At 46.0% G+C, this 23,558-nt stretch overlaps 2 protein-coding genes across 2 annotated transcripts in view; one reads left to right on the top strand and one right to left on the bottom strand.

Annotated features, from left to right (window-relative positions):
- Nucleotides 1-23,558, top strand: part of LOC125747153 (centromere protein P) — a 70,585-nt gene that overhangs the window by 45,135 nt on the left and 1,892 nt on the right. Inside the window, exons 7-8 of the mRNA XM_049021999.1 lie at nt 22,770-22,849; nt 23,362-23,453. Of these exons, the coding sequence (XP_048877956.1) occupies nt 22,770-22,849; nt 23,362-23,453 (172 nt within the window). The remainder of the gene's footprint in view (nt 1-22,769; nt 22,850-23,361; nt 23,454-23,558) is intronic.
- ecm2 (extracellular matrix protein 2, female organ and adipocyte specific) lies at nt 1,339-15,379 on the bottom strand. Its single transcript, XM_049021996.1, has 11 exons — nt 15,134-15,379; nt 14,368-14,448; nt 11,738-12,056; nt 9,358-9,546; nt 6,850-7,521; nt 6,385-6,500; nt 5,664-5,799; nt 5,338-5,495; nt 4,970-5,109; nt 3,793-4,119; nt 1,339-2,730 (listed from the first exon to the last, which is right to left on the bottom strand). Exons 3-11 carry the CDS (start codon nt 12,015-12,017, stop codon nt 2,559-2,561), a joined length of 2,190 nt encoding a protein of 729 aa, XP_048877953.1. The 5' UTR covers nt 12,018-12,056; nt 14,368-14,448; nt 15,134-15,379; the 3' UTR covers nt 1,339-2,558.

The raw sequence follows: 23,558 nt of genomic DNA, 5'->3' as shown, positions 1-23,558 counted from the left end.
TACTTACGGCCGGCGTCAGTGTTCCAAGAACGCTTCGGTTTGGCAAGGAGCTGATAAATTAGGAAATGGTTTTTCAGGGGGCATCATTTTTTCCTGAACGTTTATTATATAGGGGCTGCACAGTGGGGCAACGCGCTGTTCCAAAAATACATTTTTATCACATAATAATAATAATAATAATAATACATTTTTAAAGTAACCTTAATATGCAAATGTGTGGCATTTTAATTGAGTCATTTTTTTGGTCACGATTTTTGTCGTTTTTCAAAGAAGCTTTATTACAAATTCTATAATGGGGAAGTAAAAATGTCCTGTTTCAATCTAATAAATACAAAAATGTCAATGGCCATTAGCATCCATCTATATTATTATGTCTTTGTAAGCTCTTTAGTCTGCGCTGGACTTCCAGGTATCTGTGTAGCCACCTTCAGTAATCTGAGCCGCATGGACTGGGAGGTCAGCGTTTTCCTCCATTAGGTCTCGACGACAGCAAGCAAATATAACACATTTTCATTATGTACTTTGGAACAGATTATTTTCAATGCACGATTACCAACTTGCCCCCATCTACTGTTCTCAAGAATTTATTTTCTTCCCCCCAGTAATTGTGAATCACACTGTGCTGTCATTGCTCTGCAATGCTGCAGACCAAACTGCCCACATCCCAATAGAGGATGGGTCCCTCCGGCCTTACAAATAACATGGCTCCCTGTCTGGGTTCTGTCATTTTCTCAAGCTTGAGGCCAGTCGGGCAGTCTACGTGTAACCAGAGCCGTTCCAAACTGTGGTCCGGTCGGCAGCCGGCGGGAGAGAAAATGTGTGCGTTTTAAACTTCATAAGAAGAAGGGAAAGTCTGACTGGGTAACCCAAGCTCTCATTTTGCTTAATTTTCATAACTCGTGCATTATTAGACGTCATATGACTGATTGTTTAACTCATGGTTTCAAAGGCAACCTCTTATTTAGAAACCATCTGTTTATGCAGTGTCAAGAGATGTATTCCGGGTGAGGGACTGAGGACACGGCCCCTTTTATTATGACCTCAAGAAATTCCATACTAATAGCTCATGTCTCCATGTGACAGGAAAGAACATCATTTTGGGGTTATTGAGGAACAACAGCTAGGGGTGCTGAACCAGCGATAGTGCAGTGTTAGTATAGCACCAACCAATGCCCTCGTATCACTAAAAATTGCTTTTGAAATATGCTCTCTCTGATTTTTTATGATTGTCTCCGCTGGCGGAACCAGGCTTGATTACACTGTTTATCTCATTTCGTAAAATCGTCCAGCCATAAGTGATTTACTCTGTACACGGAAATACAATTATAGGAGCCGCTGTTTTGCTTTGATGTTTTATTGGTGCACTGAAGCAGTACCACTGACATTATCCTATTAAGATGTACATAACCACACCTTATTTCGTTAATAATTATTTAAAAAAAACCACTTTTAATCTGAACCAGCCAAGTACAAGTGGTTAGGAGTCATAAACTTGAAACAGTCAAAAAGAATAATGTATCCAAATACTATAAAAGTGTAGTTAAAATACAAAGGAAAAGAGCAGCATGTGCCGTTTTCGCCTAGAATTCGTCTCCTAAAAGGCGACGTTATAATTATCTCTATAAATTTCTCTGTTGTTGTCTTTAGATTAGATTTAAATAAGAGTTACCTCATTGTCTAAACGTACCAGGATATAAACTTCCATTCCTATGAATATAAGAACATAAGAAATTTACAAATGAGAAGAGGCCTTTCAGCCCATCAAGCTCGTTTGGGGAGAACTCAACTAATAGCTCAGAGTTGAAATCTTATCTAGCTCTGATTTAAAGGAACCCGATGTTTTATGTGAGAAATTCGCTTCTGTATTGATGTTTTTTGTACCTGCACAGCGAAGCGAGGCCCTTTTATTCAGTAACCTGACTTTGATTGCAGCTGGCCAATTACTCTTGTTTTCATATGCAGCCCTAATAAGCCATTTTTTGCCCAGTTCCTTGCCGCTGCGATGTCTGTAAAGGTGTTCCAATGCTAAGGGGCTGTAAGGAGACGTCGCGTCACAGAGGGCACCTCTCCATGGGGCAGCACTTTCCACAGAAAAAGAATTAGTTTCACCGCTCAGGATAAACATGTTATTGTGGGAAATGGCTTCCATCTGCACCATCTGCAGACGTCTCTTTGGTACGGAAAGGAAATGTTGAAGTAGATGATGGTGATCATTACCGTACTGCAAAGCTCCAACATTTTTTCCTAATTACATGATTTTTTTTTTTGAGAATTTATGGAAATTTTATTAAATATTATAAGGGGAAAAAGTGCAAATCTGTGGTCGGGTAATGATTACTTTTGCTTTAAAAAATGTAAGACGACAATTGCATCTAAAAGTGTTTAATCTTAAGATAAAAAAAATGGAATTGTCTTTGAATCGTGCCGGCATTGTATCGTCATTGATATCCATGTACTTGTGTGTGATTTTTTTTTTCTTGTGAAGCACTGACTTTGCCCCTTTGTACATCTGTTTGTTTTTTTTCCTCCTTTGGACCATAATCATGCCAGAGATTAAGTCAGTATTTCACCTTCTGTGGCTTCAGAACAACACTGGTGTAGGAGATTATGCAGGAGAAAGATGTCGGGGAGAGTTTCCGGGTGTCAATGAAGTTGTTTTCCAGACGCAGAGTCACCAGGCTGGAGTCTTCGTCATTCTGGGGGTCACATATGGACTCTTCTGCGAAGCTCCTGTTGAAGGGGGAACGGCTGCGTGAGTGAGCATATAGCCAAGGCTGTTCAGAAACCGAGTCCCATTTTAAGGGATCCCCATCCCCAGACTGCGCCCAGTGTTTCACTGGACCACGGGACGCTTTGGGATTGGGGGAGTGGCTGGATGATCTACAAAATAACATTATTATGTTTTCACACCACACCCTTTGTTATGACCCCTGATATATGCTTGTTGCTTTCACGTAAAAAAAATTAAATAAAAAAATTACCAGGTAAACTTCTAGCTCGTCGATTGATCCCCCCAGTTGACAAGTTTTACTTCGGTCCGTGAAATTTTTGCACAGCGTATGTCGGTCTGCAGTCATCAGAAGGTTGGGAACCCCTAAGCTATTTTAAATTGTTACAGATGCTCATTCATAAATTCCTCTTATGTCCTTTGAAGTCACTAGGTCTCAGCCTGCTACTCAGACTCCCCAGCCGGTCCACACTCTTGTTCGGTTTTGTTACCTGCATGCTTCATTTTAATTACTTATTACTTGTGGCTCAGTGTGCGCCTGTGATCAGATGGTTGGCAGCCGAAATCTGTTAGGACTGGCAAAGTGAATTTCACCGTTGGGTTCCTGAGCAAAGCCCTTAATCCCTAATTGCTTTAGGGACTGTCTGACCCTGCTTTGTCAAAAAAAAAAAAAACGTGTGTGGCTTTGAATAAAAGCATTTGCTAAATAAATAGAATGTACTTATTGCTTTGTAGGAAGCTCTCAGGGAACTAATTTCATTGCCCAAATCTACTACTGGGTGCTGTACTGTTGTGCAATTGATAATTAGACTTTGATTTGACTTGGCTAATTATAAAGTTCTTGATTATCTAGCTCAGACAGGCAGGTGTGATATTAGAACAAAAATCTGGACCGGATGGGGAACTTGGGATTGGGTTCAAAATCTCAGTCTTAACTCAAGAAAGAGAACAACGACCTCAACCAAACCGATGACTGTCAGTGAATCGCATCTCTTCACCTGGGCAGAATATTACTCCTTGCCATCTTCGCCCATAGAATGCCGTGGGTTTAGCTGCAGGTTTACCTGATTCTGTTATCGTTCAGTCTGAGGAAGTGCAGTGACCTCATCTCGCTGATTCCCGGGGGTATGGAAGCCAGCTGGTTGTGGTCGAGGAACAGTTCGATCAGCGAGTGGTACGCCCCGAAGAAGGATGTGCTGTCAATTCCATCGCCGTCCAGCTTGTTGAATGACAGGTACAGGTACTCGATGCCCGGGTTCATGTGAGCGAACACGTAGCCTGGAATCCTATCAATCTGGTTTCCGACCAGAACCAGATGGACGAGAGATCTCGGTAGGAAAGAAGGGACTTGATACAGTTTGTTGTGCGACAGGTCGATGGATTCCAGGTTCCTGAAAGTGGGGCCATGGGAAGTGGAGATGATATAATTTTGGTTAGTCATTGAGTTTCTAAGTAAAGAAGTAACAAAGTAACTCCAGTAGATCTGATTTTTAGTTCAGTGACAATGAACATTGCTGAAGCATTATAAAATAGAGGAGTTTTGAGAAACGATATAGCTGAGAAATTCTGTATTTATGGAATTTTCTGTTTAAGCAGCTAAAGATGTTGTTATAATAATTTGGTGTTTTATGCTTCCCATAACTTGCTCTTTGTAGATAAGAGCAATCGGGCTGTGAGGGGCAGCCAGCTATTGCGGCACCCAGAGAGCTGGGGGGGGCCTTACTCAAGGAGCCTCAGATGTGCCGAGGCCGGGCTTGAACCAGCAACCTTCTGATTACAGGCACACAGGCTTAGCCCACTAAACCACATGTTGTCCACCCTATGTGAATAGGATTTGAAATAGTGTAACATTTTGGACAGGCTGAATGTGTGACATTTGTCATTGTGTGGATGAATGGTAAAAACACAGAAGTGAATGAAGTTTAAAATCAAAGCTTAAAAGTTTTAACTTATCCTGTTATAAAATAATCACTTGTATAATAATCAGAACGTGTGCTTATTGTCTTTCAGGTCAGTGGTTAAGGATGCTTTTGATGTTTTGTTACAATTAGGAAAGAAATTAGCAAAGCTGTTGTGCACCTGGAAGATAAGTGTTAGCATTCTTAAACACTGTTACCGTTTTTTTTTATCATCACACTAGACATCTCAGCCAGGACCAACATCTCAAAGCAATCAGTTGATTTGTAGATGTTTACAGTCATGCTGAGCAGCAGTGCGCCAGTAGAACCCCCCCTTACTCACTTATGATTGATCCACGCTAGGGGGGCGATGCGCGACTCGTCCAGTTTGTTGTGCCTCAGCACGACTACATTCAGGTTTGTGGTGCGGTTGAGTGCCGACCCCGATATTTCTTCGATCAGGTTGTTTTCGAGGTACAGCTCCTGAGAAATGAAGCCTTAGATTTTGTGTTGATCTTGTGAATATGCCAGCATTCCTTACATCATACTTACTGCCGAACCTCTGAGGTAGTTTACGGGCTATTTGGGCAGAGAAATCACTCGTTTCCAAGGTTGAGCTTTGGTGTTTTGGTTAACCATAGTTACTGTCCAAGTTTAAATGGCTTCCCCAGGTAAAACGCAGTACAGTCTGGCAGACTCGGGCGGACTCACCAGCAGGCTCTGGGGTAGCCCCTGTGGAATGGTGCGGAAGTGGTTTCTGCCCAGCCGCAGGTAGGCGAGCTGTTTGAGGGCCTGGAAGGCAGTGGGGTCCACATTGCCCTCGCTCAGCAGGTTCCCCTCCAGCTCCAGTGTAATCAGGGTGCTGAGATCTGGCGCACACCACATAGCAAATGCCGCGAGCCCGTCATGGCCTTTAAGCGAGCTAATGAATGTTTATGATCGTTTGTCAGGGCTGTAACAGTAATCAGTGCCGCTCTTGGGCGCTTTTGATCATTATGGGATGTTTACGGGCACTTCAAAAGCTTGCGTGAAATTACCGTCCAAGCTGTCATCGTCGATCCCGCTCAGTTTGTTTTCGTTGATCTTGAGCTCTTCCAGGCTGGATGGTAGATCTTCCGGAATTTGCTGCAGGAGGTTTCCATCCATGTAGAGCCGCCTTAAGTGTCTCAGATTCTGTCAGTGAAAATGAAGAGGACTAGTGTAACATCACCAGGACATCAGGAGACACGGCTGTGATTAGAATGAAGGTCTGTGCTGCTTAAATGGGAGAAATTAAATGAAATGAGTGAACATGGAGGTTAATACGTGGCTCCTATGCTCTGCTCTATTGCTGTCATGATGGGGAGTTTCCAGTAAACAGTAGCTTTGGTGTTTAATGCAGATCCGTAGTCAGAATTGAAAGGAACCCGTTGGATCCTACGACATGGATCCATACACATTTGTATAAAAGCAGTAGAATTTGGTGATTCCTGGACTGAGCATGGCAGCATGAAAGAAAAACATTTTGAAATGTGTTTTGAAACCTAAAAGGTGAATTTTTTGTGAGGCTGGTTTGCCTTTGAAACTCTTAAACATTCTCCCAGATGGCTTTGCTAAATGTGGTTGGAAGATTTGATTCGTGTTTTTTTTTTTTCCGCGAAGAAATGGAAAGTGACTCTGCTCAGAATAAGCAGTTAGAAAATGGATGGATGGATAGATGGGTGGACGAATGAATGGAATTAAGAGGAGAACATGGGGAGGATGATTGCCGTCACTCACTTTGAATGCATGTGGACTGATGCCAGCCGAGGTGAGCTTGTTCTTCCCGAGGTTGATCCTTTCCAGGTTAGGGATGCCGTTGAATGCTTCTGCTGGGATGCTTGTTATAGCATTCCCTCAAAAGGACAATGTTCACATTCAGTCACAGAGGTTATCCATCGTAAAATATAACTTATGGATTTTACAGCAGCATTAATCAGGACTGTCTGACAGGCCTCTCTTATTCAATGCGATTCTATGCGTGCTGATGAGCAGGTCATCGGGATGCTGTTGCTATGTACACATGGAAACAATTCCCGCCAACACCGAGTTTTATGAACTCCCCCTTTGACAGGGTTATGCTGGGTCCTCACAGCCTGAGCGCAGATTTCTGCACCAAGTGGCCTTGGTTCTGGAAATTCCTTCTAAGCAGCGTTGCTGGTTGAGGGCGAGCAGCAAACTTCTGGCCTGCGTGGAGGTGCTTACCTTCCAGGCTGAGCTCCTTAAGTTCGGGCAGGGACAGGGGCGGGATGCTGGTCAGCTTAGCATTCTCACAGGTGACTGCAGTATCAGAGATGGTACAGCCGGGCGGCAGGGATGGTGTCCCGCCCGTTGCTTCCTCCTCAGGTTCCGGAAGGGGCAGGATTTCCTCTTCTGTGTGGCTCTCCTCTGGCATCTCAAAAACGTCACCTCTCAACCATACTTTCTCCTCTTCTTCCTCTTCCTCTCTGCTCTCCATGGCCTTCAGCACCTCCTGCATGGCCCTTAAGAGATTCCTCTCTTCTGCCTCCAGCTCCCCCCTCCTTCCATTGTCTCGCAAGTTCTCCTCTTCCATCTGCAGTTTCCTTTCTTCTACCGCCTCCTGCCTCCTCCCTGCCTCCACTCTCCACGTCTCCTTCACCTCCTTCTCCCGCTGCTCCTCTTCCTCCTCATTCCACAACTCTGCCATGGGTTTACGATGCTTCTCGGCCTCCGGCTTCTTCTCCTTCCTCTTCCTCTTTTGCCTGGCATCTTTTTTCTGGAGCGCTTCTCCCTGCTCCTTCTCCTTCACCGTTTCGTCGACCGTTATGTGGGTTTGAGGTGGGACCGGATTCATTCCTATCCTGTGGGGGGTGTCAGGCAGTGGAGAATCGCCAGAGATCTCTTGGCCATCGGGGGCTGAGGAAACAAGCAGCACACCGTGTGGTTTCAGGATTGGAGGGTGAGACACACAACAGCCTTGGGAGATGCACCCATGCAAACTTCAAGCCATCTCTAGGGGAAAGCTGGGGGAGGGGGGGTGTTGCACGTCAATGGGCCTGGTTGAAGTAATTTTGTCCCAAGCTCCGGAAATTATGCACAACAGGCCTTATGTAGGCTATTTAAACTGTCAAATGTCATTAAGAGACTTATCAGAATTTTAAATGTTTCATTATGTTTTAAAGAAAGTATTCTCATCTCTTATTCCAGAAAGCAATTTTGCTGGTAGTTCGCTTACTATGTTTACCTGGGAATAGGATGTACCGTACCTTGAAATAAGTAATTTCCTAGAAGCATGTTGCCTTTGTCAGCTCAACAGGGTGGTGTAAAAGACTATCCGATTTCATCGATGTGTTTGTACATGTCACTGGTGGGACAGACCATTAACTAAGCGGAAAGAATGCTAGTAAAGGTAGCTACATGTTATATAGCATCTGTGTCTGTATTTATGCATGTGTTTGGAGGACAAACCCACATGTGGGTATGACTGAAGATGCTGACTTCGTGTAGTGCCACATGGTCTTGTTCACTTTGAGGTTCAGCACACAGACTGATAGGTCATTGCCGTTCATACTGGTTCGAGTGCTGAGTTTGACGGTTGATTTGGTGGAGTCGCTTCTTGGAATCTCTAACTATACTCCAGCGAAAAGTTCCCGGCTGTTAGTTAACAGCGGCCACTGGAAACACGAAGACCGCGTGTCGAGCGTTGACAGAAACACCGGCAATGAATCTGTGAGTATTGGACGCACCGTCGAAATGCCTGATGAGTTGAGTAGGAAAATTGCCTTATTTTTCTTAATCTAGCCAGCAGTAGGTAGACAAGCATTTTATTCCTCAAATTACTAAAGTAAAACATACGTCTTGTTGATCTCAGCCATGCCTGAGGTAATGACCTAGGCTTGCGTGCTTGAATGCGTGCAGTTGATTATTTTCATTGTTTCTGCCAGAGGTAACACAAACATGGTTTATAGGCCCATGTTGGAAGCCTGCGAAACCAGCCAGACAGAAAGCAGTGTCCCCATGTTGCCTACTGTGTGTGGCATTAATGCTAATCCTGCCGCATGCTCTACATGTTAAGCATTACTGGCATCCGAAGATAATGCTGATTGTTCAGGATCACGTTCCATATTCGTCGGTTTCCGTAATGTAAGCTGGAAAGCCAACGCAATAGACTATGTGAAGCCTTGGAAGGCTTAATTACCAAACTTGATCGCCATCCAGGCAGAATAAAGTAGTTCCATGCAAACATTGACTTCAGATCGCGCCCTGAATCTCTGCATTTTCTAAAGTTAGCTTGTGGCAAACTCATCCAAGTGAAAGTGCTTTGCAGGTGATTAGCATTGTCTCACATCTGCCGCCAATGAGACCGGTTGGTTTTAACAAAGGGCAAAGCATAGCGTAACATGTCTCGCCCCAGTGTCGACAGACGTATGTGCCTCTTTCTAACAGCAAACCTCCTGGATTAACATCCCGGTGGTCTGGAGGAACGATGTGTGAGCAAATACGTGCTGCAATGATGGCATTGTTGTGAATGCTGTAAGCTCTCTCATTTGATGAAGGAAATCCACGGGTTGGGGGTGAGCGGGAATGACTGATGGCAGGTGCCCGGTTCCAAATGTTTCACTGTTGTTTATGTACAGGCGTGTCAGAAGATGTCACATGTAATGCGTCATGTGACAGTCAGGCATTTGCACCTGGGTTAATTAGCAACTCGGTCCCTTTTGGTGTTGGCTGGGTTACGCCGAAGCCACTTACCTAGGTCCATGCAGGCGGGGCAGCACTCCCCCGCGGGGGTGGCTGTGAATGGGCAGCTCAGTCGGGGACACAGGAAGTCATCGCAGACAACCTCCCCGCTGGAGCAGAGGCAGGTGATGCAGGGCCTGGGGGACCAGACGGCCGTGTCGAACATGGTGATGCCCTGGTACTGACATGCCCCTGTTTTCCCTGAGAAAGGGGGCCACAGGCAGAGGGAGGGGGCGTCGCAGTGAGAAACTCCTGGTGGGCCCTTTTGGAATTTTCTTCAACAACTACTAGTCCAGTGCATGCGTACTGCTCATATTAGCTGAATATTGTTTACTTGATGGCACTTGTTCACAGTGACTTGGTTAGCATAGCTTTGCATTTTGCATCCTTTTGTACAACTGCTACCCTGTGGATGTTTTCTTATTCACAAATCTGCGTTTTTCACCACTACTCTACCACTATATGACTGTAAAATCATAATCTATAACATTATATTCTATATTGTATAGTATAATTGTAATAACGTATAATAACTATAATAACAACAGCCCTCCTAAATAACTAAACAATAGTCATCAGCATCAAGCAAAAATCCCTTCACCAAAAAAAGAAAACGTGTCGTTTTTTTCGCTCTGTAATCGGGCTTCCGTCTGTCACTTATCTGACTGCAGCATGTAGTTAAAATACTGCAGTACAAAGCAGCAGCTCTGCCTTCTTGCGTGGCTTCATTGTTAAGGATGGATAATTATGGGGTTTATGCGAATTACACCATGTACCAAGCACTTAAAATATGTCCTCCGCAGAGATCATACACTCCCGTCAAGTGGAAACTTGAGACTTGTTTTCGTGCTTTGAAGACATCCTCGATATGCTTGTACAAGAAGCGCTTTAGCTTTTTATCCACCCTGTTCCAGGCCTCCACGCTCCCGTTAAGGTGCCCTTTGAATGTGTGACCTGCCCTTCAAAATCTCTCCTCAGAGTGACAGTGGCTGGGCATTTAGCAGAAATCATGTGTGAAATGCTCAGCTTTGCTACGTTTAACTATTTGTTTCTCGCAAGCCAGCAGAATTTGTAAGGTGTCCTGACTCAAAGCGGAACGTAAGCTAATCCAGCTTGTTTCATCAAGTTAGAAATTTGACTCATTTCAACAAATCCCTTCAGAAACTCTTTTGTCAGGTTCCGTCTTTTAGCTGGATATTACTTCCTTGTGGTGTCAGATAAGACAACACGGTGGCAATAAATGTTATTACAACGTAATTGGAAAAGCGGGAAGGAGAAGTGAAGTATACATGTCAAGCTAAATTCTAATAGCAAATATGTATTCTTTAGTCAGGCGGCCCTCACTTTGCTCGCCGGGAGTAGCGGCACGTCTGCTCTGAGGTGGATGTGAATGTGGTCGACACCTTATTGGCCAGCGGTCCGTGCTCTGTACTTAGTGGGTGGGGCTGTGGTTGGGTTTCGGCCCACGCGGCCGTGATCACTCACAACCATGTGTTTGGTTATTCACCACTGGCGTGCGAGGCTGGTTTCATGTGGTCAGTTGGCAGCTCTACGGTCCATCTCGCCAAGCCAGAGTGATGGCGGAGGGTGACCGTGCCGCCCAAGATCAGACCTCAGGCACTGCCACCCCGCCCATTGGAATCACCCTGAACTAAAGCGCACACATTTATACAATAATATTTGCTCACGATGGGATAAAATTCTCACTCACGCTGGTTGTATTGGTTAGTGATTAGAAGGCATTTGATTATTCAGTAATTTAAGACTTCTTATGCTGTTGAATTTGGCAGTTATCTACATGGATTCTAACTACAAAACTAATATCTAATAATATCTAATATCTAATACAAACAGACGCTGAGGTTTAATGGTATATGTGTCATGAAGTTCCTTAGGAGTGAGTGTCAATTACTGCTTGCTCCTTGCTCTAGTCGCTTTAGGCATCGAGATGCTGAAAGTTTCTGGCTAGGTGGATGCAAATGCCTGCAGTCTCCCCTTTGTATTGTCATTCCAAACAGTGATGTGAACAGCCTCGCATGTGCCTTCTCATGTCAGGGACAGCAGGAATCAGGCATAGATAGCTCTCAGCTTACGTAAATTCGGACTTTCCGGAAGCACTAACGCAAAAAGTCGCCAGAACTATAGGGAAATTTACACATTATATTTTCATTTATTTGTATTCTTTAGTACATATTACATAGAATCTTTTTGGATTTTTACTGTAAGGCGTCATGAATGGTATGGGAAAGTAAATCTGACTTTGCGTAAAATATGACTGGCACAAGGCATTATGGGATGGATCACTTGCAATAGGGAGAGCAGTCTGCACCCGTCTCTGAGTGACATTTACCGGCAGAAATGCGTGCTGGAGCCGAGACGGTCGCTGGCTAACCTGGCAACACGTTGTAGCTGGACTCCAGGCCCTGGGTGCTTCTGTAGGAGTCGATGAACACGGCGGCCCCGTCGTCAGCTTCGCTTAGGGTGGCCCCACCTCGCCGGGCAGGGGCTCTGGGGCCTGCCCGCTCTCCCGGCCCAGTCCTCCCGCCTCGCCGGGCCTGCCCACCACCTCTCCGCCTGTTGCCCGACGTCCCGGGTGGCCTGCTCGCGTCCTGGGTCAGTGTGAGGCCCAGGCAGGACAACAGAACCAGGCTGGCTAGAACCGCTTGCCTCATGCTGGTGCCTGGGAGAGTCTTATCCAGAGACTGGGAGCACTGGGAGAGCAGGAGACAGAGCTGGGTCGCCTACCTGTGAAGCCCTATATATACCTGTGGTAATTTGTGGGTGCTGTCCCTGCTAATAACAAGGCTGTGCTGTTAAATAGCAAGGCAGTGGGTCCACTGGGTGTCCAGGCTCGTGGGTCATATTTACACACGCACACACATACACACACACGCAATAAGCTACAGAGCCCAATACAGGCACACTGAGAGGGCCACCTCTGCCATTTACTCTGCATGACCTGTGTTACCATAGTGACCATCGCCTAATGTGTAAACCTGCAGACTCCTCACACTACAGGAGGGGTTTGCTCTTCCTGTCTCAAGATGGACTCGGTGAGGGTGGGAATTGATTCCGTTACAAATCGCAATTCTTTCAGGTGGTGATTATAATATAGCCATGAGAGTTAAAAAAAAAATCGTTTGCCGAACATAAATTTAAACATGGGTTACTGAAATTTGGTTGGTCGCATTTGTTGCTACTAATATATTTACCTGTGTGTGTGGCCGTTTTTTTTTTTTTTAAGGGCGTTAAGGGCACGGTGCTTTCATGAATGAGTGAGCATGCATGTGCAGAGACGCTTCCTGTACCATCTCAGTTTAAAGCCAATGTTTGGGCAAACTGGACACCTAGACACGAATATGGCAGTCTGCTTGTTTCATGGATAGGGACTATTATGGTACAGCAGGGAAGAACTCAGGGTCACGGCAGTGACCCCCGGAGCATGTGGGCAGTCAACAAGAGTGTCATGGCCTCCAGCCAGAGAGACACTGAACGCCCTCGGGTTCAGTCTCTTCCAGATGCTCTGCACACCTTTTATAACCCGTTTTGAAGCCTTTAATACTTCCCCGAACACCAGCTGCACTTTAAATCGCTTGTAACCATTTCTTCTTCCTAGAAGTGAATGTTTGTTTCAAACTATAATGCTGTTCGTGGGACCTCAGTGCCTAATTTCATTCCCTAACATGCTATCCCCATGTTCTGGGAATGACAATCAACCATCTTGAATCTTGAAACAGAATTTGTTTTGAAATTATTGTTAAAATTGCAAACACTATGTAGTAACAATTGTAAACCAAACATATGGCAATGTGTCTGTCGACATGTCTGAGCACCAAAACCTATGAGACACATTTGCACTCTAAAAGTATGTTAAATAAAAGATCAATATTAAGACTATCATAACAAACATAATGAACTAAATCCTATGTTTCCTGCTACCAAGTATGGTCAGATATCTGTAGTGATAAATCATTAATTTTTTCCTGAATTTCCTGGCTGAAGCACCTTACTCTGCTCATACACAGACTGGGATGAGTTAGTACGTTGGATGTGTTTCCAGCAATGGATCCAAGTTCAGTATAATAGAGCTGACAGACATTCTTGGTGTTTTCAGCTGCTCTCTCTGTTGTTGGTGTAATTTACTTGTACTTGTACTTGTGAATTTAGGTTTCTTGCGTCTCAGGTAATGTTATTTATTCGTTTCATTGCACGTTCCAAACTGAAAATGTTGTAGCTGAACAGTACACAACAATAAGTATACCATTACAACCCTTGTCTTTACTTTAAATGCGGATCTGAATCGCTCTTCTGTTTAAAAATTGCCACGCATATCAAATTAGCAAGCATATATCAATATATTATAAACTGAGAATCTCTTTGCTGATTCCCACCACTATTAAATAGACTAAACATTGTTTCTATGTCAGAAAGGTGTTATCTGGTTGATGAATGCCTGAGTTCCCATTGATGCCATAATCTCTGATGGAGGGGGGGGCACTAGCATTGCAGCCCTTTCCAGAAAGACGGCTTACTGGGGGAGAACCACAGGCTGCGGGATTGAGGGGAGACCCACATGAGCAAGAGAGTCGCTGATGGGATCAGTGTGTTACCAATCTGATCTCATTCAGAAGGGGGTGGAGTGTGGCCCAGCGAATTAGGACGCTTTGCCTGTGATAAGTAGGTTGTAGGTTTCAATCCCAGGGGTCGGCAGAGTGATGTCACTGTTAGACCCTTCGGCATGACGCTAATTTTCTGACCTTGCTTTCTCTCTCATAGCATAAAATGTGCGTCACCGTGGAAAAAAAGCATCTGCTAAACAAGTTAAATGTAAATGTAAGCTAGCTGGACGCACATGGCCTGAGTGTCTGTTTCACTTTCCTCCTTCGGTCTCCGTGACGACCCTCTTACCCCAAGATCAGAGCTCAGTCGGTTTACAGTCTAAAAGGATTCAGATGTTACGGGAAGAGCGGATGCTCAAATGCTGACCAAGATGTCGGCAGGGAGCTCGGAAGAGTGATTTACCTTCGATGGTAACAGCGTAGCTGCAGTTCTGAGCTGCTTCCATAAGCCTCAAACAGACGGCAGTCGCTCTGATGGGGGCCCCTGTGGAGATTGGAGGGGGGGGGGGGGTCAGAGCAGGCTGGCTGCCCCCGAAACAGTAACCCCAGGCCCTGCGGCTCAGACTCCTTCATTTAGTAATAAACTACCTTGGGAACCGTAGCAAAACAGTCCACACTGCGGAGAAGGGAGGGGAGGGGGGGGGGGGGGCACGGGGAGTGGATGGAAAGAAAGGAAGGGATTTTAATTCATCTGGTCCTCGGGGTGCCAAGGCTCACATGGAGAGCGTCTTATTTCGTCTCGCAGTTTACTGAACAGGCAGCTGTTCTTGTGCCTGGAATGCAGACCGAAAGCTGCCGTTTCCAAGTCGGTAGCCAGCAGCACTTCCGCCTTGATTAAAGGACTCGGGGCAGACGAATCTGAGTTACCGATCGCAGCCCTCAGACCCCCTGAGAGAGCACCGGACGAAAAGAAAAGCATAAGGAGTTACGTAACTTTTCCTCCCCGGGAACATCTCTGACTTTTCAGTCGGACAGTGTTTACCTTAGAGTAAAGCACATTTTCGAGTCACTAAGGATGTAAAACGATCAGCGGGTGAGGCAGGAGGCTGGCAGCGCTGCTGCAAGCACAATGCTAACTCAAGGAGGGCAGAGAGCACGAACTTTAACCATTTAGCTTAGAGCGAGCGAGAGAGAGAGAGAGAGCGAGCGAGAAGAACGAAGTACGTTACCAGTGGTTCGCGGACAGTGCGCCTGGCCAAGAATTCGCCCGTGGCTTTGTGGGACGGTGCCCAGTGGCTGCGAGAGGGAGCGCGTCTGTCCTACTGCCTGGCTGATCTGATAAATGCTTGGAGCAGACGATCAGGCTGAGGCTGCAGTCGGGGGGAGCCGGGGCTTGTCTAGGGAGTGTTTGAAGTCGCCGTTTGAAAGCCGCCCGACGTGAGCGGGTCAGCTACGGCGTGGTGCTGGGGGCCTGGGGGTTTTTCCGCTGCCGTAATTACAGGGCAGCGCAGATGGCGACACCACCGGGCGTGAGGACCTACCGCTCTCGGGGGAGGAGAGGGAAGGGTGGCGGGCGACGGGAACGTAAACACGGCATGCCTGACCTGCCCCCCGCTGAAGGATGGAACGTGGGCTGCCGGACTGCAGGCACTGGGCTGGTGGCAAAGGGGGCCACTGGGCGCCACTGGGGATGGAGCCGCTCTGCTCTCCATCCTACTTCTGATGACAAAAAAGTGATTTATTTATTTTACTATCCCTACCAAACATCTCTCCAGTCCCCTAGTGGAACCAGGCCAAAGAAACTTAAATATGGAAGGCCAATGTCTCTCCAGGGATGACGATAGCCATGAAGGTCATTTCACAGTCATGTGGACTTACTTTTAAGCCTATAATAGCCGAACTTGGAAAGATTCTTTACCTGGAAGCACAACGTCCGGGAGATATTTAGCCAAACATGGGCGCTTCACCGTCTTGTTTGAACTCGCCGGCTTCAGCAGCCTCATTAACATGTCACTCAACAGGCACTGAGGCGGCTTCTCGGCTCGCTTCAGGCTTTATGTGTATCCGGAGAGTACAATGACACGCCTCCGCCGCAGAGACTTTCCTCCTATAACGTAGTGGTGGGGGTGGGTTGGTGTAACTCTGGACAAAACAGTGCTGTATTTTGACAAGATGCTAGTGCATTCCTCTCATGCTGCCTGTTGCGTCGGATCTTGAATTTGGAGAAAGCCCATAGTATGAGTAATCTCAGATCTACACAGTCACACCTATTTCATTGCTTATGTGATGTTCTAGAGAGACTCTATAGGCAAGGCCTTGGATCTGGGGTGTTACAGGAATGTCATGCAGGATCTGGCTACAGCTTGTAATTCACCATTGCTGGGTAACTGTTAAAAGTAGTAATTATCACTGCTGACCAGCCTGAAGAGACGAAACACGTAACATTGGAGGGACGTCCTCCAAAGGCAGAAGGAAAGGGCTGTAACTCGTAACGTCAGTCTTGACCTCGCGACCTGTTGTGGCGTCTAGATAAGCGCTTTTTTAGGTGTTTTGCTGAAGCGATGGTTCTGATGCTAGGTAGGATGGCAGGGAGGTGGAGCATCTGGGAATTCTGACGGGGATTAAGATACACCAGCGGCCTGTACTACGAAGCAGGGTTACTGGCTTATCGGGGTAACTTGCCGGATTTAAGGTACCACAGTTTAAATGGACTTCATATTCGTTCACTTACATTTTGCCCAAACTACCTTAAATCCGACAAGTTACCCCGATAAGCCACTAACCCCACTTCGTACTACAGACCACTGGGCTGGGAATTATGGTCAGGCATGTGCTCCTTGTCAGAAGTCTAACCCTTTTTCATAAACGCTTTTTATTTTAATGACCGCCTGGATAATCTGATTTGGTTTTCACTTCTGAACACGCATTTGGTGAAATTCTAGGCCAACCAGTCGTTTGAGCATCATGGGGCAGCATGGGGGTCTGCCGGGAATGGGAACACCCTCGTAACCAGCTTGGGGAATGTTTTTGGGAAAGGTGAATGCAAACCACATGGCGGCGGGTGATTAGCTGCAGTAAGTGCCCTCGTTAAACGTTTGACTAATATCTGATTTGTCTGTTTAATGTGACTTAGCAGGAGCCATTCAAGACACCAGACTGAGAGTTGTTATGCTGAGAAAGTGAAGCACAGCTGGGCTGTGTGTGTGTGTGTGTGTGTGTGTGTGTGTGTGTGTGTGTGTGTGTGTGTGTGTGTGTGTGTGTGTGTGTGTATGTGTGTGTCTGAGTGAGAGAGAGAGAGAGCAAGTTTTAGCTGTTGCATGCTTGTGACCAGCAGGTGGCAGTCATGCATGGAATGGTATGCTTTAGTAGCTTTAGTAGCTCCCCTTGGTTCTTTAACTTAACTGTCAGTGATTTACATAAGTACAAGATCCTAAGGTTTCATTTACTGTTTAAAGAATGGGGAAGGACAGGTGAAAATCAGGGTTTAGCATTTAGCCGTGGTGGTCCGGTGGTTAGATGAGAGTACTGTCAGAACCAGATACCTTTCTGTGAGCTGGGCAGTGGTATGCAGGCTGTGTGACAGACAGGCTGCTCTTTTGCTTGGCCAGGTGCTCTGGCCCCATGCTGTCAGGTGAGGGGCGGCGCCCCGCTGACTCACTCGCCTGCTATGTGCAGCTGCTACTTGTCAGAGCAAACCATGCCCCCCCCCCCCCCCAGTAAGAGGACAGAGCCATGCCTCACTATTTTTTGTTCTTTAGCAAAAAATTCCTGAATGTGGGCTTTGGAAAGAATGCTATGCTCTGTGGCAGTGTCCCTGTTTTGTGGAAATTCTCCATCGTGGGCTAGAACTGGCAGCAGGATTCGGCGGCGAGGTCACACTTCTCCGCGTGATGTCGGAATTTGGGGGCATTTCCCTAGTCACCATGGCGATTCGAGGCCCTGGCTACCACCTCCTTGCCGTGAAAGCTAAAACGAAGAAGTAGACATTATTTTTGCAATCCCTTGCTCATCACAGAAAGCATTGATAACGTGATGCTCTGAGGCAGATCCCCAAGCAACATGTTGACTTACTAGATACGGTTTTTAATCTCTGTGAATTTTTTTTTTTATTCCATTCTGGTCTGGTGCTAATTACTGTTTTTATTGTCTTTAGTCTGAATAGCTTCATAGCCATTCATAATATATAAGAATAAAAAAGAATATATCATGCAAGTGAAAACTTTTAATAGACATGAGTCATGAAAATGGCAGAACAATTAAGAAAAGGAAGAACCCGGCACATCTTATGTACTCCGTGGAAACGAACACGATTTGGGAAGTGATCCCAAGTCACCCTCGTTTCCTGTTTCCCCTCCATCCTTCGTAACATTTCCATATGCTGCCTTCTCGACCATTTCATCCACCCATTACTTCAAGTCAGGCGTTCCAGAGGATTTCCCGTGTCGTAACAAAATCCTGGCTGCTGTTGCAAGCTTCTTGCTGTTTTTACCTTGACAAAGGGGCCCCTGTTTTCCAGCATTTATAGCCCCCCCTCTACGGCTCGGTTGCCCGCCTCTGCCCTTTGGAGTGACCCCATCCCTGCTTTCACACCTTTGCCCCGGGTTTTACTTGGTATGCGTGTCTCAGACCTTATGACTGAATAAAAAGATGCTCTCACTGTACTGGGAAATAAATAATGCTTATTTATTGTTTACAGAAACTCAGCCTGACATTCGCTGCTTCAATTACTGTGGTGAGACCAAGCCTGCATTTAGAGGAGAATAGAGGTTTTATCTCGGATTAGCTAGCTATTGTAGGGTCACTGTGTGTGTCGAGCTCATAAACATCATTTGCTAGACCGTGCGGTCCCGCGTCTTAATAACCCGTCATAAGGGTGGCATTGTGGAATACCCACACCAGGAGCAGACGGGGAGGCATGGAGTGCAGTAATGGTGGGGTGGAGGACAGCATAAAAACCAGGGTGGAAAACTCCATCAGGGATAGCAGCGTGTGAACCGAGAGGATGCGGTGGGGGGGGGTTGGTCACTAAGGAACATCAGTTTCTCCAAACCTTATAACCTGCCCAGAGTCCTGCATTGCCTTCGCAATACATTTACACTGCATTTATTTAGCAGAAGCCTTTTTGCAATGCAAGGTACCTTTTTGAGAAAAGACCAATAGGGGAATGGGGGCCTTTCCCAAAGGCCCAGTGCTGAAATCACTCTGCTGCCTGGGGTTTGAACCGGTGTGTAGCATCGCAGCCCACAAAACCCCTCCCACACTGCACCCGCAGCAGGCATGTTCAGAGACAGGCTTCTTACATCAGCATTCCTCTTTATTTTGGAATCGCACAGCCATTGTTACGTTAAAAACTGATAGAAAACAATGCAGAAATAGCTGTGGTTAAGTGCCTTTCATATTGGATTACAGTTTCCCAGGCTGTTTTTAATATGAAGTCCTTTGTGCATCGTCATAATTCTTGCTGTGAGAATTTGCAACACGTAGGGTATGAATTTTAGCCTCATCCCAAACGTCTCAGTTTATGTTTCTCCCCAGTTTGAGGTTGAGCTCTTTCTGGTAATGTGACAATTCCATTTATTTTTGTATGGCCTTTCCCAATACGGCGCCCTCAAAAGACTCAACATAGAATCAAGCAAGAGTAGCTTTTTCTGACACACCACAGTTTAGGGTGACAATGGTGAGAACGGATGGGGAAAACGAGCCGGAAGACAATGGAGGAGAGGAAGCGACACTTCTGGTGGTCCAGGGTCAGCTGGCTGCCCAGCCACCCACTGTCAGTGCTAACAGAAAACAGGCCAGGAGATGGTGTGTTTCCGTGCCGTGTCTTCTGTGACTCGCCACGCCCCCTATGGGTCAGCGCTCTATCCCACCGTCGGCAGATACCTCTTCAGTCCTCTGCTGTGCCCACAGCATGAACTCAGCTGGTGTCCAACCCCGGTCCAGGGCGTCCGGCTGAGTGGAGCCGAGATGATCACTAAACTGTGCTGGTTTCCATACCAGCATAATTATAGTTTAATAGTTGTAAAACAATATTATTTTCAAATAATGTTTGCCATCTTAAGACAAAGAAATTCAAAGAAATGCTTTATTAAAATATAGACTTCAAACACTGTTATTCATATAAATAATTAGTAAAATCAGGGTTATTAGGTCCCTTCCAGTTTTACCTGCACATCAGTTTTTCATTAGCTAATTGGCTTAGTTAAGTGACCAGTTTGCATATTTTGCCAGGCACTCGTGTGAGTTTAATGTGAACGCTGGCGGTGCGCAGCTCCCTGGAGCAGACCTGGGCCTGATGCATCATGGGTGATCGCCCCCCTCCCTTTGAACGGCAGCCCATGCCTCTATGAATTCATTGGTTGCTCTGGAAAATGGTTTCCACACACTGTTGACTGAGCAGTTGTGAAACTCCGCTCCCTCTCTGGGAGGACGTCAGCGTTTTATTTCACACATGCTCTGGAAGACCTGAATTAACCTTTTTAAATCTGCAGCATTTTTTTATATAAATACTTTTGGATGCTCATGAAGTATTACTGTGTAACAGTGTCCTTCATGCTACTCTTCCTCAAAGGCCAAGGAGAGGCTGAATTATACTTCAGCGAATCACTGTTTACCAGATACGGTTACAGTGTATCGATCCAAAACCAAGTAGCCCTTCATCTTGTGACATCCTCCAATTACAATAGTCATTTTCCATATTTCATCATTATTTAGTCAGGCTCGGTTACATAAAAACCCTCTGAATTCACCCAGAGCGTATTATGCGGAGCAGAGGGACTTTTCCTCATTATTCACTTTACCCAGAAGGCTCCTGTTTTCTATCTAATGTCATTAAAATTACCTTTCTGTGTCACCGTTGCATGACCAGTCTGTTTTACCGTGGGAATGGACTGAATGAATCCTGTGTTCTCTTGTTTTTATGAGAAATTGTAGATATTAATTCATGAATTTGAAGGGGGGGAAGGTGGGTGAGGTCAAGCTACAGAAGCAGATTCCTGTAAAAACTGGACTGTTGTTTTGTTCTTGAACTAAGCGGTGGTCCGTCCTTTATAAACTCGGCCTGTTTATTGTGCACCTTGGACTCTTAAAATCTAAAACAATCAGCATTCTTCCTAAATGAATAATTTGGTCACTAACTGCCTCTCTATTTAAATTTATGAGGCCAGAGAACACACACGACTCTGCCCGCCCCTGCATAAGAACAGCCGCTCGTGTGCACGCTCGCATGAGCCCGACGTCTGCAGTGCAGACAGGAGAACCCCAGCTGTCAGGACCGAGCTGGCATTTTTAATTTTTTTGCAGAGAAGCTGTTTTTGGTCATGAACAGAGAGGACAGAAACTTGGGAGACCTTTCTGGCTGCAGGATGCCCTATTTTTACCTGCCAGTCCGACATGCCCTACATTTTGATTAAACTAATTCTTTTAGTCACATGAATGCTTAACCTCATAAAAACGGCGATGTCCATTTGAAGCCAAGGGCGGGGTGGCGTGTGGGGCTGCTTCAGCAAGAGTGGCTACTGCATCGATAACATCTGCACAGTGACACGGCGGCGAGCTGGCGGCCATGTTTCGCTTGGCACTCTGCTGGCTATCTGATGAATGTTAATTTCTGCAGGATGTGCTGCCCGGTTCAGAGTCACTGAGACGTGTCTGCGACTCAGGAAGCTACACAAGACCAGCCAGGAGAAGCTTGTTTTTTTTATTATTTTCTTTCACCCATTTTATTCAGTTATTTTTTTCCTGCAGTCTATGACTCTAATCATGTTCTTAAAGTGCTTCTCCAGGCTCCTATGACCTCAGCTGCCTTTAAGCTAATTTACGAGATCATTAATAATTTCTGTGGCCCTGCATTCGCTATGTTTCTAATAATCACTTACGAGACGTAAAGGCAGGTCACTGCTGATGTTTTTTAAGGTGACAGTTAAGAAAATTCAGAAGACTGGTATAGTTAAGGACTCTTACTCTTAAGCAATCTTTGGGGGAGGGGGTGGCGGCTGTTGCTATTTAAATGGTGGAGCGTCAGTGGCCTGTTCTGCCTCGAGTTACATCACCCAGTGGGAGGACATGCAGCTACTGCAGCGCATCTCCTGTTTCCGTTCTGGCCCTGAAACGTCTCCCCTACTGCACCACGGCGTGTGAAACGGCGCTGAAAACCCAGTTGTGTGGCTTTTCTGGAAAGTGCCGGCTCTGCTCCAAGGACAAAACGGAGGCCGGATAGTAAGTGGCTCAGCGGGGTTTGTCTCCTAGGTTACGTGGGTCACCTAGCAGCCCTGGGAGGGCTCCTGGAAACTTGATGGCTATCGGTTCAAGCTGCAGGAGGGGCCTGCTCCATCAGCCCGCCCTCTTGTGCCTTCCCCCTCTCGATCTGAAATTAAATGATGCTTTTATCTGCCATTTCTACAAGTACATGGCATATGCGAAAAGCACATGTCAGTCTTGCTTTCTTCTAAAACACAAACAGGTAGCTTGTGGTCTGAGCACAGGGTCAGCTATTTATCGGGGAATCCTGGAGCATGTTTTTGGGGGATAAGGGCCTTGCTGAAGGCCCAGTGTAGATGTAGCTACTCTGCCAAGCACAGAATTCAAACCGCTGACCTTCTGTCACAGGCACAGAGGACTGACCCGCTGAGGCACAGCCATTGGAATTTTTTTATTTGTTCCATTTCTAGCTAATAAATTCTCCTGCAGTCGACGAAATGGCAGATGGGGCTGATATCCGACAAAAGCATGGAAAGTCTGCAGCTGCTGCAGATGGAAAAATATTGCTGCTTTGATCAGGAGCAGCTCGTGTCACATAAGCGTGCAGCTTTCCTGAAGTGCTGCAGTGCTGTGTCTGTACATTGTGTTTGTCCTCCCCAATGGCAGGATAAGTACCCAGACGCGGTGAGCCTTCCTGAGGGCTGCAGAGCGGACGTCATGGTCATACAGAGCCCGAAACTACCTGGGTGATTCTTCTATCTTATTTCATTAAATCCGCCATTTATTCCTTGTATAAAAGTGAAACGTGCTTCTGTTAATACAGACACTCCTCTACTTACGAACTTTCAACTTACGAACTTTCAGACATACAAAGGAAGAGGACTGAAAGTCCAAATTGTGTTCCTTGGGCTCCCGTTTCCTGTCCGCTACATCAATTTTTTTTCTGTGCGCCAATTCCTCCTAGTATGACTTCTGGCCGCTACTCCCGCCGCGCAGCAGCGTAGCGTGCGTACTCCCAGCATACTAGTTCTTTGTACTTGCGTATATCCTTAAAATGATGCTGAATAACTACTCACGAACATTTCAAGTTACGAACGGCCGTTCGGAACGTATCTCATTCGTAAGTAGAGGAGCGTCTGTATAAACATTCTAGCTGCTGGCTTGGTTATAAATTATCATAGAGCGAGACGGTTCCAGGCTTCAACTGGTGGGTTTGCCTTCCTATGTATTTGAGCTGAGGATGGTTTGCTTTTCTCAGATGCAGCTTGTGCGTTGTGTGGAGCATCAAGGTCACAAAGGAGGGAGAGGTGACACCCAAGCTGGAGGTGCTGCCCAGACTGCCAGAGAGAGGTCAGAGCGGCCCAGGCCCAACTTCTTGCCTTATCATATTATTTGTACTATTCCCTTCATTTCAGAATAATTATAAAGACATCAGAACTATAAAATAACAATATG

This window comes from Brienomyrus brachyistius, chromosome 8 (assembly GCF_023856365.1).
Source record: "Brienomyrus brachyistius isolate T26 chromosome 8, BBRACH_0.4, whole genome shotgun sequence".
NCBI lineage: Eukaryota > Metazoa > Chordata > Actinopteri > Osteoglossiformes > Mormyridae > Brienomyrus > Brienomyrus brachyistius.
This window is presented reverse-complemented; position numbering and strand designations above follow the sequence as displayed.